At 43.5% G+C, this 18,402-nt stretch overlaps 1 protein-coding gene across 3 annotated transcripts in view; it reads right to left on the bottom strand.

The window, feature by feature from the left end:
• The window catches only part of TTC39A (tetratricopeptide repeat domain 39A), a 67,919-nt gene extending 65,498 nt beyond the window's left edge, over nucleotides 1-2,421 (bottom strand). For 2 of the 3 annotated variants that reach the window (XM_074961754.1, XM_074961755.1), the window contains exon 1: nucleotides 2,282-2,421. In XM_074961754.1, the coding sequence (XP_074817855.1) occupies nucleotides 2,282-2,319 (38 nt within the window). In that variant the 5' untranslated portion in view covers nucleotides 2,320-2,421. Of the gene's footprint in view, nucleotides 1-738; nucleotides 834-2,281 lie in introns of those variants that run through there. The other variant, XM_074961756.1, reaches the window with a different exon arrangement.
• Nucleotides 2,422-18,402: the final 15,981 nt, after the last annotated feature.

Below are 18,402 nucleotides of genomic sequence, written 5' to 3'. Positions count from 1 at the left end.
GCTCCAGAGGCCCCAGGTTCAATGCCACCCGACAACGACCGGGGTCTGTCGGTGTTACAGTTGCATCCAGGGTTTTGGTTCAGGTCCATCTCTAAGACAGCCAAAATTAATAAGGGCAGATCAAAAAACTGATCAGACCTGTCCTTTCCCCTGCCTACCCTGTAATATGAGAACAAGGGCTCTCAATGAAATTAAGGAAAATATTTCTTCATACAGCTTGCTCTCAGTCTACAGAATTCATTATTGCAGTGGGATCAGAGTGCCAAATACTGTGCCTGGATTATTTTATAATAAAAACGTTAGTAATTAAGCATGCTAAAATATGGGAAATAAATCTCATGCTTCCTGGTATAAGCTGATCATTATAGTGGTCAGAAAGGAATCATCCCTTCAACATGCAGCATAACTGGCTAGTTGCATGAGGGTTCCCCCCCACATCTTCTGAAGTCACTACTTGAGACAAAATACTGGATTTGAGGGAATAATGGTCTCCTACAACGTGGAAATGCCTCCATACATTGTTGCTGGAATGGCCTCCTGGCAGTACTGTTTAACCCACATTGTGTTCAACCATTGACCACACAGTATGAGAAAGAAATAAGTTACTACAGCTATGTGCATTCAAATCAATTAAAACGTCAGCCCCAAAGTGCTAGTTTGAGCAAAAAGCAGCTGCAAAATGCAGGTGAAAAACCAAATGCAGCATACCGTAATCAGAGGATTACTTCAGTGCCTTACCCTGACTGCATCTGTTTTCTTTAGGAGACTTGGATATTATGGCCTGATGCATCAGGCCAATCTTTGATGAGTGCTTCTTAGATGGTCTCAGGATGACTGGTAATGGGATAATAGACCAGCTGAAAAGTCCTGGCCAAAGTTCAGCACAAGACATAAAATTGTTGTACATGAAATGGCAGAAAGAACAATAGACTTTGCACTGGTAAGGTTAATGTACCCTGGGAAATGTCAAAACAGTTGAAATATGGGTATTTTGCACCTTTTAAAGAAAGACTAGATTTCACTAGTACATGGAGCACAAGCTAGTTTGGGTAATTTTTACAAAGTCACAAGGACTCATTTTCTCCTCCGTCTCTCCCTAACTTTGGCTGCTCTAACTAACAAACTGTCTTGTGACTTGGAATCTGTTGCTTCCTTTTAAAAAAAAGTTGCAAACATATAACTAACTATCAAACTGAAAAAGAAATAGACCTTGAAAACAGGAAGTGTGCTAACAATATCACCCTAATGAGAAAAAGATCAGAGCTCAAAATAAGGCAGTCGGAGGTTAGTAATTACACTGAGGACTTTGCAAAACATTTTCTTTAAAAAGCCAAACACTTTATTGAAGAAAAACAGCAAGATTTTTTCCACGCTCAAGAACCAGGCGTAGAAATTTGAGAGAAACACATTTTGTGACAGCGTCTCATAGTGCCTGTATCATCATACTTTTCAGTTATGCTACCTATTGCTCTGCTCCTGGAAGGATCTCAGACACTGATTAGCCCCAAGCCCCAGCATCCCTGTGAGCCATTATGTGTCTAAGACAATATCATGTATGAATAAACTATACAACTTAGACCCCCACTCTGAGCCTGCTATATTTACTATTTTAAAACTGTCATCTGTAGGCTGAGTGTATTACAGTTATTTACCCTTTGTTACCCTAGGCCCTTCAGTATAACAGCATATTTAACATTGATCTGAAATATGCTCTTATCTAATTAAAAGTCTTTAGATGCTGTTACTAATAACATTTTAATTTTTTTTAATTTTCTTTACCTCTGTGCAGAAAGTTGATTTTTGTTTCATTTTTTAAGTACAAGTACGCTTCCTTGTGAGATTCCTTTTTACAAGAGAAAACTGCTGGAAGTTTAACACTGTAGAAGTTCAAAGTATGCATAAAATATCTGAACCCCTTGGAATCCTTTCTAAAAGGAGAATGCTTAACACAATCCCACTCTCCTCTCAGCAGCCACAGTAATGCAAGTTACACACCTACCTTCCCAGTGTTCTAATGAAACTAGGGCATTTGATGCACTCAGTGAGTAAAGAAAGCAGAATGCAAGAAGGTCAGGTGAATGCCATATAATTATAAATGATAGAGATCCTACTCTGTTAATATAGTAGCTCAAAGAAGAAATACTTTAGAGAATGCTAAACATTTTTGCAAACTGATTAGTCATGCTTCAGTGGATTGCACTGTTTTTCTACTGCCTTCTCTCAGGTATAAAATCAGCACTGCTTCAAATCCAAATGTAAGTAACTGTATATCTGTACTTACCCTTCTAATAAGTCTCCGTTGTCTTGCGACATGGTCATTTGCACTGTATAGTGAGTGTGGAAATCAGCAGCGTGAATTACCAAAAGACATCTAGCAGCAGCAGGCACTCAACACCACTTAACCAGCTCAGAATGACAGTCACACTAAGCGCAAGGCAGGGCATAGTCTGCCTGCCTGCAGAGCATGACATATTCACTGATTGGCCATTATGATACAATAAAGGGAGTTTCTGTAGTTCAGTTGTAATATCCTATGCATGAGTGACTTGGGAATCATGCCCTCTGCAGGGCTAGGCATTGCTCAGAGACTCCAGCCAGTAGGGGCAGAAGCAACTGAACAGGGATTTCTGCATTTGGGGGTGGGGGGGGTGCTAATATGGGGCCACACACCTAGGGCCATCCGTCCCCGCCCCAGCACCCCCGCTGGACCCATAATGGTACAGTGGGTGTAGACACCCTCTCCCTCACCGCATGGACTTGGGAGAAAACTGCAGAGCCAGCCAAATAGGGGTGCTGGAACAATGTTTATAATGGGCGTGCTCCGAGCCATTGAACCAAACTGTAAATCCTGGATAGAATGGAAACCACTTCAAGCCAGGGGCTGTGGCAGCGCCCCCAGCACCCCTAAGTCCAGCACCTACACTGCCAAGAAACTCCAGGCAGTAGGAGCAGAAGCAGCCAAAGGCGGGAGATCTGTTCCTTCAGCCATTGAGAGAACTTTCTAGTTTTGACTGGACTTTCTCTTCCCTGTGCTGATTGGCTGTTTGCGCCAACCCTCCCAGTCTCTTCACCTCAGCTTACAGGGGTGGCAGAAGCTTCCTAACAGCAGAGGTGGGGGGGGGCAGCACAGGTGCCCGAACCATGGCCCCACCCCCCCATCCTGCCTCTTCCCCCCAAGACTCCTCCTCCCTGTCGCTCACCCTTACAGCCAGTAAAAAGTGGGAGGGCTAAAAGTGAGAGGGCCATGGCCCCCGGTCCCCCCCTGTTCCAGTGCCCCTGCCCTCTTACCCTCTTCTCTCCTGCCGTGCCCCCCTCACTTCTCCCCCCCCCCCTTCCCATTTAGCTTCATGGACCTAACCTGGCGTTTGCTGCCCTCCTACTGGTCACACTGCTTGTGTGTCCTACCCCCTTCCCGCACTGCGCGTCCGTCTTGTCTATTCACATCACTGCTCTTCAGGGTAGGGACTGCGCTGTTCTGTGCCTGGGCAGTGCCGAGCACAATGGGGCCCTCTCCCTGGTCAGCCCTGAGGCCCTACTGTAACAAACATTAAACAACAACAAGCTGTGAAGCTGATGTACCATTAGACACTAGTAATGGTGGCTAGAGGGGCAGCTTAATGTTTTGATTGTATGTTTTAGCCCTCTCCCCCTGCCTTTGCCTGGAGTTTGTCTGATAAGTGAGGCTACGATTTTGTCATGGATATTTTTAGTAAAAGTCAGGGACAGGTCACGGCTTCGGTGATTTTTTGTTTGTTTGTTTATTGCCTGTGACCTGTCCCTGACTTTTACTAAAATCATCCCTGACAAAAGGGGAGGGAGGAGGGTCCAGTACCCTGCCCCCTCCCCCTGCCTGCAGCATATGGGAACTGCAGGGTCCCCATTGCCCTGAAGGGCTGGAGCTGAAGAGAGTCCCCTCGCCACCTCTGCTGGCAGTTGGGCAGCTGTGGGGGGCCCTTCCAGCAGCTCCAGGGTCCTTCTGCTGCCATTGGAGGCAGCTGGGAGCTGCTGGGGATAGAGGTGCTGGCTGCTCGCAGAGGCTGAGCAGCTGCAGTGGGGGGGACCTACCAGTGGTGGTGGCTGGAGAGCTCAGGGGTCCCCACCTGTGCCAGCAACCAGTCAGTTGTGGGGGGTCCCGTTGCCCGCAGCAGCTGGGCTGCTGCAGGGGTCCCCCGCTGCTGGCTTCAGCAGATGTTACTGAGCATGCTCAGTACACTCTAAGTAGCAAATTCAGTCAGATAGCGGTTTATCACACTACAGGGTGGCTGGTCAGCTGTAGGGGTCCTAGATGTCATGGAAGTTGCTGGAAGTCACCGATGTCCGTGACTTCCCTGATGTCCGTGACATAATCGTAGCCTTAATTATAAGCTCTCCAGGACAAGAATTGGGCCTTCCTGTGTACATATGGACAACATCTAGCACACTATAGACCAGTGGTTCCCAAACTGGGGTTCGTGAACCCCTGGGGGTTCACAAAATGTTACAGGGGGTTCTCGGGGAAAAAATTCCCTAATGGTGGACAGAGCTGTCCATAGGGATCCCGGCCAGCAAAGGGCCAGCAGCCCGGAGCCCCTGGACTTCCAAGAGCTACACAGATCAAAGCAAGCACATCTATCACACTGAGGAGATTTAAACTTCAAGACTCCTTATACGAAATGGAAAGGGAGGTGGATATTTTTTGCTGCTTTTAAAATTAAACAGGCTGCTCGTGTTGTTTTTAAATTATTATGAAGAACAAGTTTAAGCTTTGTTGTAACGTGCGTTGTTTGCCTGGACTGTTCAAGACCTGTATGCTTGTGTACGAGGAACACTTTGAGTTGGCTTCTTAAATACCTTCATGCTGTTTCACATCTGATACTCCTTGATGAAATATAGGAGCCAGAAGTGCCAGTATGGGGCAGGGGGCGACGAGGGTCATGTGCCGCCCCCGTGTCGGTGCCACCCCCCTTTTTTTCCGGCAGCCCCCACAGGCCCCCTGCACTTTTCTGGCGGTGCCCCGCCCAGGCCTCAGGGTCCACAGGGACTTCATCCCTGCGCCTCTTTTTTCTACTGGAGCCTCTGATAGGAGCCTTGTCTTATAACAGGCTTAATTAAAAGTCATACAAGCTAAAAAAGAGAGATCTTGGAAGAGTGTTGCCGATTTCATAATGTAATAAAAATACTGTAATGATAAACAATAAGAAATAGTGTGTACTAAGCATGTCATAAGAACAAATTTTATGTTTCCAAGATCACTGCTTTTATAATTTATGCTGAGGTAAGGGAGAAAATCCCTGGAAATATTCATTTTTAGGAGGGGGTTCACGAGACTTGACATTTTAGTGAAAGGGGTTCATGGGTTGTTAAAGTTTGGGAACTGTTGCTATAGACCCTATTTGTACTACAAATAACAAATCGACCACCCATTGAAGCTTTAAAGCCAATAGATATAAGAGTATCAGTTTCTGCCATCTAGTGTTTGGTGCATGTGGCTGGGTGCCAGGATTTTTTCTGCTACCCTAGACATGACACTGAAAGGAGAAATTGCAATCTGAAAAGACCCTTTTCGAGTAACCATGTGCAGGAGTCTCAGAAAATATACTAGCAACTAGGGAGAGCTGCTAACATTTAAGACAACATGAACACTCTCATGCTTTAGGTCACTGGTTCTCAACCAGGGGTACATGTACCCCGGGGGTACACAGAGGTCTTCCAGGGAGTACATCAACTCATCTTGATATTTGCCTAGTTTTACAACAGCCTACAAACAAGAACTAGCAAAGTCAGAACAAACTAAAATTTCATACAGACAAAATGAGAAAGTCAGCAATTTTTCAGTAATAGTGTTCTGTGACACTTTCGTATTTTTATATCTGATTTTGTAAGCAAGTAGTTTTTAAGTGAGGTGAAACTTGGGGGTACACAAGACAAATCCAACTATTGAAAGGGGTACAGTAGTCTGGAAAGGTTGAGAACTGCTGCTTTAGGTTTCTACTCAGACCTAAAGCGAATACAGATTTATGTAGAATATAAATAGAAAATAGGAAAAAATCACCCCCTCTCAGCTAGTAATAGGTTCTCTCTCTTCTACTAATGCCACATTTGTATGGAAGAAAGTTATTGATTTAAAAAACACTTATTTTTCTTCATTCATATGTTTTATATATGTACATATGCTATATTTTATTACATTAAAATGTGTGTGTATCCATACACACACTAATTATACTCTGATGTATCAGAGAAAATGTCAAGAAAATACTTGAGGGGTTTAGTGAATGTGTAATAATTCATGCCTAGGTGCTATGGCAACAAAGTAGGTCTGTGAATTATTACATAATAGCTAGTGTGCCTGGTTAAAATTCTTGGTACATTTGCCATCATATGGAAACCTGTGTCAAGTGTGTGGCACAATTATTTTAATTCCTCCCTGCAGAGCTTAGCTACTATATGCAGCTTCTTTAGAATGAAGTGGCACCTTTGCTCACTGGTTTGAGCTGAGACAAGATTATGCATCCTTTTAACTGGCTTCCTATAAAGTTTCCAACTAATTTTAAGTTGACTTTGTTGGTCTTGTATGGTGGAGGCTCTTGCTGTTTCTGACATGTCTTCCTCAAGCCTTGACTTGGCAAGTATCTGTGCTTGAAAACCACCTGCCTTTTACGAATTCCACGACCACAGCCAGCCGTACCTTCACTGAGCTAGCCCCTAGAGGGTGCAATTTGCTCTCTATACAGCTGTCTCAACCCCTCCCTTCCAAACATCATAACCCTTTTTTAAGGTTGGTTTTGTTTTAGTTAAAACAACCAGTACCTCCATATTTAGGACTTTCCCCTGTCCATCTTTCCTAGAATCCCCTTTCTAGTTTGCTCTATTTGTTTGCAGGTTTTAGAAGGACAATTATATTGTTTTCATTTGTGGTTTTTATTACTTATTCATGAAATCATCATACTCTGGCTTGGGGACCTCTGCAGGTGTGCTTTACAAAAATAATTATAACACACCCTGTGATGTACTGAGCACCCTCTATTCCCATCGACTTCAGTGGGAATTGAGAATATTCAGCACCTCTGCAGAAATGCTCAGCACATGGTTTGATCGGGCTCTTTTTGCTTAAATATCAACTTCTGAGTGCCTACAGCAGTACTGTCCATAGGTGCAACATACAAAATAGTGTAATTATTAGTCCACCGATATATTTTTAAATGGTAAAATAAACCCAGAATCAAGGTCCTTTTCATAATTAAAAATTATTCTCTTTTGGAAAAGGGAAATTTAAATCTGTTTCTTTACAGATTTTTTCATGCCACTGTGTGTATGGTACAGACTGATTCATTATTGTAAGGTTGCTACTGAGTGCTATGCTGCACACATACTTATCTGTTATTGCAAAATTACAGTTCCATCCTGGGGCACTGGTCTTCTCTCCGCAAGAAAAAAAAAAGTCTTGATGCTTGTATTTTGAAAAAGTTAAACACAGAAGGGGAAATCCTCACCCCACTGATTTCAACAGAGCCAGGATTTAACCCCAAGAATTATATTATACCTTCTGCCTCTGCAAGCAGACAAAAGGGTAGGTCTAATTTGGGCCTCCCAGTCTTTACAGTGGTCCCTTCAATGTTACCTCCAAAACATGCAGAAGTATTAAAACAATTAAATAAAAACAGGTTAAATTAGTTTAGATACTAACATATAAAAATACTCTCTCCATCATTTCAGCCCTTATATATGTAGGGGTAAGAGCTTTATATTTTAGACAGCTGCATCAAGCTTCACTATAAATCCACAGTATCCGCAGAAGTCTATTTAGGTCTGAGGCCTGAATAGCTTAACTGGGGAAAATGTATTACAAGACAAACAGACAGATGAGGTTTACCCAGAGATTCTGCAGCTCCCGATCTAGTCTGATCTCAAACTAAGCAAGGTCGGGTTAGGTTGGCACTTGGATGGGAGACATCCCCCCCGCCCCAGGGAATACGGGTGTTTCAGTAGGTGGTGCTCCTTTCTCCAAGTCAGGATTGAAATCAATGCCCTGGGATGTTGCTCAGGGGCACTAAGTTACTGGAGATGAAATCTTCTGAGTAAGATGTTAAACAGAGGTCTTGGCCATTTGCGCACACAGTGCAAGGCATATACAGCAACAACAAAACACAGCGCTGGGAGAGGGATTATTTACCCCCAAAGAAACTCCCTAGTACACAACCCAGTTGGTTGGGCTGGATATTTGGGCTAGGAAATCCTGAATAAGAGGATACTGAAATTATACCCTAACACTAATCCTTTCAATAACGCTTTGGGAGGGACCCTCTCTTCCTATGTAGGGCACCAGCACAATGGAGCCCCAATCCTGACTGCAGCCTCTCCATACTGTTGAACTCAGGTTCACTTACTCAGCAGATGAGTCTAACAAATACGTATTAAGGCAAAAGACTCAGAGTAGTGATCAATTATTCACAAGTGGGAAACCCATCAGAACAATCTCGTCACAGTTTCTCCAGCACCAGGCAATACAGCTTCAACCTCCCTTTGTTACCTAAATTTAGTCCAGGTCTACACTACAAACTTACATCAGTATGTCACGGATGTGAAAAATCCACATCCCTGAGTGAGTTATACCAACCTAACCCCCACTGTAGACAGCGTTATGTCAATGGGAGAGCTTATTTGGTAGAGTAGTTAAAACATGGCTTATACTCCCAACTGTTGGGCTTTGGTTTTCAAATGGGTTGGTCTGCATATTGTTTAGGGCCTTTCTTCTCCTTAAACTAAGTTTCCCCTCTGTTAATGGAGCACATGCAGTTTCAATTGTCCCAGGAGAATGCCTGTACTGTGTAAGCGAAGTACAATGAAAAGTGGCATATAACTCTCATGTGCACTGGGAGAATGGACTAGCTTGAGCTAGCACACGTCTTACCATTGTTTGCGGAAAAAAACTGTAGCTCTTAACCTGATTTCCTCAGCAGTTAATACGCTTGATAAATTCCCTTCACTAGTGCTGCCAGAATGTGACCTACTTACCCGATTACTGAGCCCTGAACATTATACTGTTGCAATCTTGGTTTCTCCTGCTGCTGTAGAGATTTAGCAGTGGGCCACAGCTAGCAGGAGGCTCAGAAATGACCAATGCTATTTTAAAAGAACACTTACTTCCAATTGTATTTCACAGTTCACCTATGGTGAGAAATGCTCCTCCCCAAAGCAAAGTGAACCCCACCAAAGGATGCAGGTTTCCTTTAAGAATGGACTGAGCAAAAATGACTAGATTGTAACATCTCCACTGCAAAACAGAACTGTTGCAATTTGTTTTGATGCCCAAGCCACTGAAGACTGTATGTGCGATCAGTGATACTATGGATGCCCCTCCACCATGTAATTCTCAGAAATACTGCCATATATATGGCCATCACTGCCAATAATACTGGCCTCTAACACAATAACCCTGGGCAATCACAGACAATATAGGGGATATCAGGGCACATCTCTTCCATTTAAAGATTTTTTTTAATGGCTCACTGCTTTGAGTAATACTGTAGTGCCATAAACACAGTATGAATCAGAGACTAGTTTTTGATTTCCTCAATGCATAATGACTTTCAATCGTTTGGGAAGAGTTTCTTCTCTATTTTATAAACACTCCGAAAGTGGAGTCAGATCAGAAATAACCTAATATGAACAGCCATCTCGTGACCACCAAAAAGGAGAGAGAATTAACAATCAGCCTCCACAACGGTTTTTTAAAAGTTACTCTCTTTCCTTTTTCAGCCAATTTAGAAGCTTATAAATAATTCAAGAATGAATATGCATATAAAACAAAATAATTTTTGACATATCCGGTTCCTACCAACATCTGGAGACCATTTAGTACATCTGCAGGACAGCAATATCCCTTCTGGTTCTACATAGAAAGCTGGCAATGCCCCACATTTGACACATCTTTTTGTTCTGTGTTTTATACAGCACGAGCATAATGGCCTCTTGGGTCCATGACAAGAGCTGCTGGGGGCTATGATAATACAATACATTATAACAATAAATATTAATATGGCAACATGAAAGGATTTGATACCCATGTTCCTCACCTCTTCTCTACTGAAGACACACATGTGATAAAGTTCTTCTTGGTTTTAGAAGAACTTGGTCAGCAGTTGGATAATAATCTATTTGAACCCTTTGCCAGCTGTTCTATGACTGTGGTTCTCAACCAGGGCTCCGGGGCGCCCAGGGAGGCCATGAGCAGGTTTCAGGATGGCCGCCAAGCAGAGCTAGCATTAGACTCGCTGAGGCCCAGGGTAGAAAGGCAAAGCCCCACCGCATGGGACTGAAGCCCAGGGCCCTGAGCCCTGTCACCTGGGGCTCAAACTGAAGCCTGAGCAATGTAGCTTCGCGGGAGCCCCTGTGGCATGGGGCCCCAGGCAATTGCCCTGCTTGCTACCCCCTAACGCCAGCTCTGGCTTTTATATGCAGAAAACCAGTTGTTGTGGCACAGGTGGACCCTGAAGTTTTTATAACATGGGGGGGGGGGCTCAGAAAGACAAAGGTTGAGAACCTTTGTTCTAGGAGATACATACTATTCTAAAACTTACCACATCCATTTACAATATCACACGATTTAAGCAGTATTATAACACTCTGCTAAATGATTCTTCCCAGGTTTCTGGCCTAGCTGTCCATGGGACTTCTGGATAAATAAAACAGTGAAATGTAGCAGTGTGATTCAGTGGATAGGGAACTGCATTGTAAGCCCTGAGACCTGGGTTCTGCCACTGACTTACTTACATTCTGTTGCCACATTTGGACAAGCACTTGAAAGAAAGAATAATAAATTCACTTACTTTTAAATAGCTTTGCTTCAGCAATAGTCATGCCACTTGTGTGTGCCTTTTTTGTGAACATTTGAACAATTGAGATTTTATTGGCATGAATGTTCACAGAATGCTAACCGCAACGTTACATGGGTGACTATTCCCACTAGAAATGCTTGCATGCTCATCCAGCCAAGGAAAAGAAAATACCACGTGAATTATCTGACCAACCACAAGATAACAATAGCTCAGATATCAGACACTTGCAGCAAACTGTTGAAGATCAATGCACAGAAAAAAATCCACTCCAAGCATTGTTATAAAATGAATTCATTCCAGAAAACTACAATCTGCTCATGGATATTCTATGATGAGGAAGAAGCTATATATGTTGGGTAAATTATTCATTGTAAACCATTTACTCAGCACTAATGATTAACAAGTTCTAACAGCTCCTTCTTCCTTTAATTGAAACCAACAATGGCCCTTTTCACCAGAAAGATGCAATCTTTGTGTAGGCAAAACTCCTTGGACTGAGATGGATGAAATTAGAGGTTTTCTAATAATAAATTGGTTATTGGAATAAATATTGATTAGTTGATCATAACATACATACGGTACATTTCTTACAGGTGCATTTGTAAAATTTGGTTTACATTGGAGTTAGTTTTTAATACTTGTTCTTTTGGGGTTTGTGTGTTTTGTGACAATTAGTTGCATTTTCTTGTAGTTCCCTATTGAGCAGCATGTTTTTAATTCCCTTTTAATTAAATTTGTACAAATAAGATTCAAAATAAATTGCTCAATGATCAGATGTATTGGAAATGGAAAACAAAACATTAATTGTGTATAAGTTTCTGTACAGTTCTGTGTACCTCTACAGCACTAAAATAAATAAGAATAATACAAAATATTCTGACACACTGAGAATGATTGCTTGTGCCTTTAACCAGTTGTTTTTGGGCTGTTGTTTTTTTAAAGTCACAGAATCAAAGAAATGCAGGACTAGAAGGAACTTTGAGAGGTCATCTAGTCCAGCTCCCTGTGCTGAGGCTGGACCAAGTATACCTAAACCATCCCCGACAGGCGTTTATGTGACCTGTTCTTAAAAACCTCAAATGACAGGGATTCCACAACCTCCCTTGGACGTCTCTTCCAGTGCTTAAATATCCTTAGAGTCAGAAAGATTTTCCTAATATTTAACTAAATCTCCCTTGCTGCAAAGTAAGCCTATTACTTCGTGTCCTACCTTCAGAAGGACATAGAGAACACTGTCCTCTTTATAACAACCCTTAACATATTTGAAAACTTATGAGGCTACTCTTCAGTCTTTTTTCCTCAAAATTAAACATGCCTAGTTTTTATCCTTTCCTCACAAATCAGGTTTTCTAAATCTTTTATCATTTTTGTTGCTCTCCTGTGGACTCACTCCAGTTTGTCCACATCTTTCCTAAAGTGTGGCACCCAGAATTGGACACAGTACTCCAGCTAAGGCTTCACCAGTGCCAAGTAAGACGGTACATCTACTATCTGTGTAATACACCCCAGAATTGCATAAACCTTTCTCACAACTGCATCACTGTGTTGACTCATTCAATTTGCGATCTATTACAACCTCCAGATCCTTTTCAGAATACTACCCTCTAGCCAATTATTCTCAATTTTGTAGTTGTGCATTTAATTTTTGCTTCCTAAGTTAGTACTTTGCACTTGCCTTTATTGAATTTCGTTTTGTTGAATTCAGACCAATTCTCCAGTTTGTCAAGTTTGTTTTGAATTCTAATCCTGTTCTCCAAAGTGCTTGCATCCCTTCCTATTGTTTCATCTGAAAATGTATAAGCACACTCTCCACTCCATTATCCAAGTCATTAATGAAAATATTGAGTAGTATCGGACCCTGGACAGATCTCTGCAGGACCTCACTAGATGCTTTGACAGTGAACCATTGATAACTACTCTTTGAGTATGGTTTTTTAACTAGCTGTACACCCACCTTATGGTAATTGAATCTAGACCACATTTCCCGAGCGTGCGTGTGAGAATGTCACGTAGGGCTGTGTCAGACACCTTATTAAAATCTAGATTTAGCACACTACAGTTTCCCTTCTATCCTCAAGGCCAGTAACTCTGTCAAAGGAGGAAGTTAGGTTGGTTTGGTACGATTTGTTCTTGAGAAATCCATACTGGCAATTCCTTATAACTAGGGCCCTACCAAATTCATGGCCATGAAAAATGCATCACGGACTCTGAAGTCTGGTCTCCCCCTCATGAAATCTGGTCTTTTGTGTGCTTTTACCCTATACTATACAGATTTCATGGGGAGACCAGCATTTCTCAAACTGGGGGGTCCTGACCCAAAAGGGAGTTGCAGGGGGATCACAAGGTTATTTTAGAGAAGTCATGGTATTGCCACGCTTACTTCTGCCCTGCCTTCAGAACTGGGTGGCCAGAGAACGGCAGCTGTTGGCTGGGTGCCCAGCTCTGAAGGTAGCGCCCCGCCAGCAGAAGCAAGGTGGTAATACCACCCCGGGCCACCCTTACTTTTGCGCTGCTGCCTTCAAAGCTGGGCGGCTGGAGAGTGACGGCTGCTGACTGAGGGCCCAGCTCTGCAGGGAGCAGCGCAGGAGTAAGGATGGCACTACCATACCAGGCCATGCTTACCTGTGCACTCCTGCTGGCAGCCGCTCTGCCTTCAGAGCTGGGATCCCAGCCACCAGCCACCGCGCTTCGGCCGCCCAGCGCTGAAGGCAGAGCCATAATCAGCAGCAGCGCATAGGTACGTGTGGCAGTACCACCCCCCTCCCCCGGAACAATAACCTTGTGACCCCCTCACAACTCCTTTTTGCGTCAGGACCCCTACAATTACAACACCGTGAAGTTTCAGATTTAAACAGCTGAAATCATGACATTTAATTTTTTTTAAATCTTGCGACCATGAAATTGACCAAAATGGACCATGAATTTGGTAGGGCCCTACTTATAACCCTATTATCCTTTAGGCACTTACAATTTGATAGTTTAATAATTTGTTCCGGAAGCTTTCCAGGTACCAAAGGTAGGCTGACTGGTCTACAGTTCCCCGGGTCCTCTTTGTTCCCTTTTTTAAAGACAGATACTATATTTGGACTTCTGCAGTCCTCTGGGACCGTACCTGTGCTCCATGAGTTCTCAAAATAATTACTAATATTTCTGAGACTGCTTCAGCTAGTTCCTAAAGTACCCTAAGATGAAATTCATCAGGCCCTGCTGACTTGAATACATCTAACAACTAAATATTCTTTAACCTGTTCTTTCCCTTTGTGAGCTTGCATGCCTTCCCCCTTGTTGTTAATATTAATTGTGTTAAGTATCTGCTCACAATTATCCTTTTCAGTGAAAACAAACAAATTAGGCATTAAACACCTCAGCCTTCTTATGTTGTCTGTTATTACTAATTAGTCCCCTTTCCCTCCTAAGTAGAGGACCTGAACTTCCTTTCATCTTTCTCTTGCTGGCATGCTACTGGTATCAGATGGGGAGCAAAAAAAACCCCTAAAATTGGGTGTCCTTGCTAGACCCCAGAGGGTGAATAAATGTGCAGTTGCCCCCAACTGAGACATAATACATTATGTAATTTTCAATGACTTACAGTATGAAAATCCAAGTATCCAGGGTACTTAACATATGTTAGATCAGAGTATGAAAGTTAGGTCCAGTAGCTACAGGAAGGAAACAAGAATTGAGTATACTGGATGTACTGAAAGCATCAGCAGCTGAGTCAGTGTGATTTCTGGCACATCATTCCTTGTCTCCCAAAATTTAAACAAAATTACCTGATGCTTCTGAATAAACATTCCTTCTTGTGCCCAAAACTTACTCTCCAACAAATGCCTGTGTAATGTGGTCACAACCACACTGAGCCATTACCACATTAATCAATCTTCATTATGTAACAGCCTTGCAAAATCATCATGAAAATGTATTAGCCCAGGCATAAAATCCACTCATCTACCCTTAAAAATGGGAAAAAAAGAAAAAAAACAACAACTCCATGACATTTTAGTAGCCTGTTACAAAAATTCTTGTCCAAGGAGAATATGCCAGTACAATTGTGCAAGGCTGTTATAAATACATTAAAACACTCAGTGTTTTTGGCTCCTCACAATGGTTCTATAGGAAGCGTAAATTTGCTAATCACTCAGTCGCTCTTGGTCCTCGCCAGCAACTCTAACCAACATTAATGGAAGTTCCGTGGCAGATACTTATGCTCTAAAATCCCGGAAACACTTTCTGCCATGGTTTTTCTAGATCAATTTAAATCTTGTATTGAAGTTATTCTCTCAGTTTGCACATATAAATCCTACTAAGCCCAATACAAGTTACTTACGTGTGGAAAGAGGTAAAAAAATATATCAAATCTGTAGATGCACTTTGAAACCACTTTATAAAACATCAGATTCTAGGCTACTATGTACCGCAGACTGATCTTTTATCAGTAAATGTCTTCCTTGTCTGCTAAAGGACAATAGCTTTAAGTTTGTTACATTGACTTTGATTGTGCAACAAATTGTTTATTTCAAGAATCTTCATATTATGTGGGGAGTCTATTCTCAGAGGTAAATAAGATATGCTAACTTTTAGACTGGAGTATATAAGATTCCAGATCCTAGCTAATTATTTAAACACAGATTCACTTGTTAACCAAAGTACCACCCCCCCCCCAACACACACAAACACACACACACACACACTAGAATTTAATCAGTTTTAGAAGTATGCATGTGAGAGGGCTGAATCTTACCTCTTGCAACGCTAAATGTACTTTAAAAAAAAAGAGAGATAAAATATTGAACTGTGCAACAGTAAGAGACAATGTTATACTACTAAGGTATGACAAATCTACTCAAACAAAAGCTCAAAAATAAGGCCTGGATCCTGCAAACAGTTACACATTGTAAGTAGTACCACAGACTTCAATTATACTATTCACTTGAGTCAAGTTAAATTTACATTTAACTGTTGCAGGACCAGGGGCTAAGTAAGTCCTTTATTTGAATGGTCTACACTAAAGTGACCAGAGGTCCCGATTTTATAGGGACAGTCCCGATTTTGGGGTCTTTTTCTTATATAGGCTCCTATTAACCCCACCACCACACCACCCTCCCCCCCGTCCCGATTTTTCGCACTTGCTGTCTGGTCACCCTCGTCTACACAGAAAAACCTCATTAGAGCAAAACAAAAAGGAGCAGATGATAAACACTTTGTACTGACATAGCACCTTTTACAGATTGGGAGAGTGAAGAACTTGCTCAAAGTTCACAAAAATCAGCATGCCAGGTGGAAATAAACCCCAGGATCTGACTCCCATGTCCCTGCTGGAGTAATTAGATCAAGCAGCTTAAAAGGCATCAGGGTTCTTAAACTGACTTAAAGCAATTAAAAGATCACATGAGCTTGATTTCCTTGTTAGCCCAAAATAGGGACTCCTCATCTCATGGAGTTTTTAGTATTATTTAAACTGATGGCATCTCAGGCCAGCTCAAGAGCAGAAAACACATCTGATCTCAAATCCGTCTTCTCTGAGGGAGCAGGAACTAGATGTCAAAATATAAGAATACAACACCAGCTGGGAATAAGCAAGGATTGTTCATCCATCAAGCAAACCGTCTCCATTTCCCCTGACCTTAGATACCATAACCCACCCTCAAAATTAAATGACTATATGGCACAGGTTTCCTTTACAAAAGAGTGCCCGAGAAAACCGGAATGGCTCGCAGGTGCCATCAAGCCACCATGTCATGACAATGGTTTTCAAAATCCGGACTGAAAACGCTTTAAAACGTTTAGGAGAACACAGAATCCTTCCCCCCAGGGGCAGCACGAGGTGTTTCCATGGATTGGGGGTGGGTGTATGTAGCTACCTGTTGCTCCCAAGCTACAAGAACAAGCCCAGCAAGCTGCCCGCGCCCCCCCGACCAGCTTTGCCTTCTGAGACCCAACGCCGAGACTCCCGGTGACACACCTGTGGCCAGGCCCGTGGGCCCAGTGTCTCCAGGTGCCCAGCCCAGCCGCGCGCCCCCGGCACCCCAGGGCAGCGGGTCCCCGCCACGGCGCAGACCTGGGGTCGCCTTTCCCGCTGCCGGGTCTCCGGGCGGCTCGGGAGTCCATGAAAGCCGCGGCAGGGGCCGGTTGCCCTGACTCCAGCGGTGCTCCGGCAGCGGGCAAGGCTCGGGCTGATGCAGCAGCCGTCTCGTGGTGGGGGCCAGCCAGAGCAGGCGGCGGCCGCAGGTCGGGCTCTCCCCGGGGCCGGGGCCGGGGCCGGGCCGCCCCTGCAGGTTAGCGGCGGCTCCTGCTCCCAGCTGCGGCCCTGCGCAGCGCTGGGGCTGAAGAGGGCCCGGCTTGCGCGTGGCGGCGGTCGAGGGGAAACCCTTCCCGCCCGTGAGGCCCCTGGCCCGCCCGGAGAGCCCCGGGAGGGTGCCCGCACCCGCACCGCAGACACCGGAGTGCAGGCCTGGCCCAGGGGAACCCCGCCAGGGCAGAGAGCTGACACGACGGCTCCCGGAAGGTAATTGTGAAGGAGGAGCCCAGCTGACTGTACCAGCACAGTGGTGCACAGGGCGGGTTTCACGAGCACCGCGCAAGTTAGGTGCAGCCTACTGCCAAATTAATAATGCAGAATTAAACTTGCTTGCTGGATGTTAGGTCTTTTGTCAGTAGTATGTGGGTGTGTGGCTCGGGCGCTGTTTAATTCCCTGCGCCCCCATGATCCCTTCCACATTCAAAGGTAAGGTCAGGTCCATTAAATTAAATAGGGCAGAAGAGGAAGGTTCTGTTCACCAAGGAATCAGTGCCCCCCTGGATTTTATTTCTCCCTCTTACTTGACAAGTAGGAAAGTGGAGGTCACAGCAGTAGCAGAACTAGGGCGGGGAGAGTTCATGAGGTGTGTGTTTGAAAACTGGTGCAGTGTGTGCAAGAGAACAATCAAAAAAAGTAATCTTTAATTAATTAAAGTGTACCATGGAATTGCTATCCATAGAGATTCTATGCTTGAATAATAATACAAGAGTAGCAACATACTACCAGCCTTCTGACCAGAATGGTGACCATGAGTGTGACATGCTCAGGGAGAGTAAAGAGGTTATAAAAATAGAAAATAATAATAATAATAATAAAAAGAAAAGGAGTACTAGTGGCACCGTAGAGACTAACCAATTTATTTGAGCATAAGCTTTCGTGAGCTACAGCTCACTTCATCGAATAGGCACAAGAGTGGAATGCCTGAAAGCTGCATGGAAACATTTCAAAAACACCCATAATAGAGGCTCAAATTAAATGTATACCCCAAATTTAAAAAATAGCAAGAGGACCAAAAAAGAGCCACCATGGCTAAACAACAGAGTAGAAGAGGTGTTTCCTGGCAAATAGGCACCCACTAAAAATTGGAAGTGAAATCCTACTGAGGAAAATAGAAAGGGGCATAACCTCTGGAAAATGAAGTGTAAACATATAATTAGGCAGGGTAAAAAAGAATTTGAAGAGCAACTAGCAAAGATACAAAAACTAACACCACAAGTTTTCGAAGTACATCAGAAGCAAGAAATCTGCCAGTCAGTCAGTTTTCAGAGTAGCAGCCGGGTTAGTCTG

Source organism: Natator depressus, chromosome 8 (assembly GCF_965152275.1).
Source record: "Natator depressus isolate rNatDep1 chromosome 8, rNatDep2.hap1, whole genome shotgun sequence".
NCBI lineage: Eukaryota > Metazoa > Chordata > Testudines > Cheloniidae > Natator > Natator depressus.
This window is presented reverse-complemented; position numbering and strand designations above follow the sequence as displayed.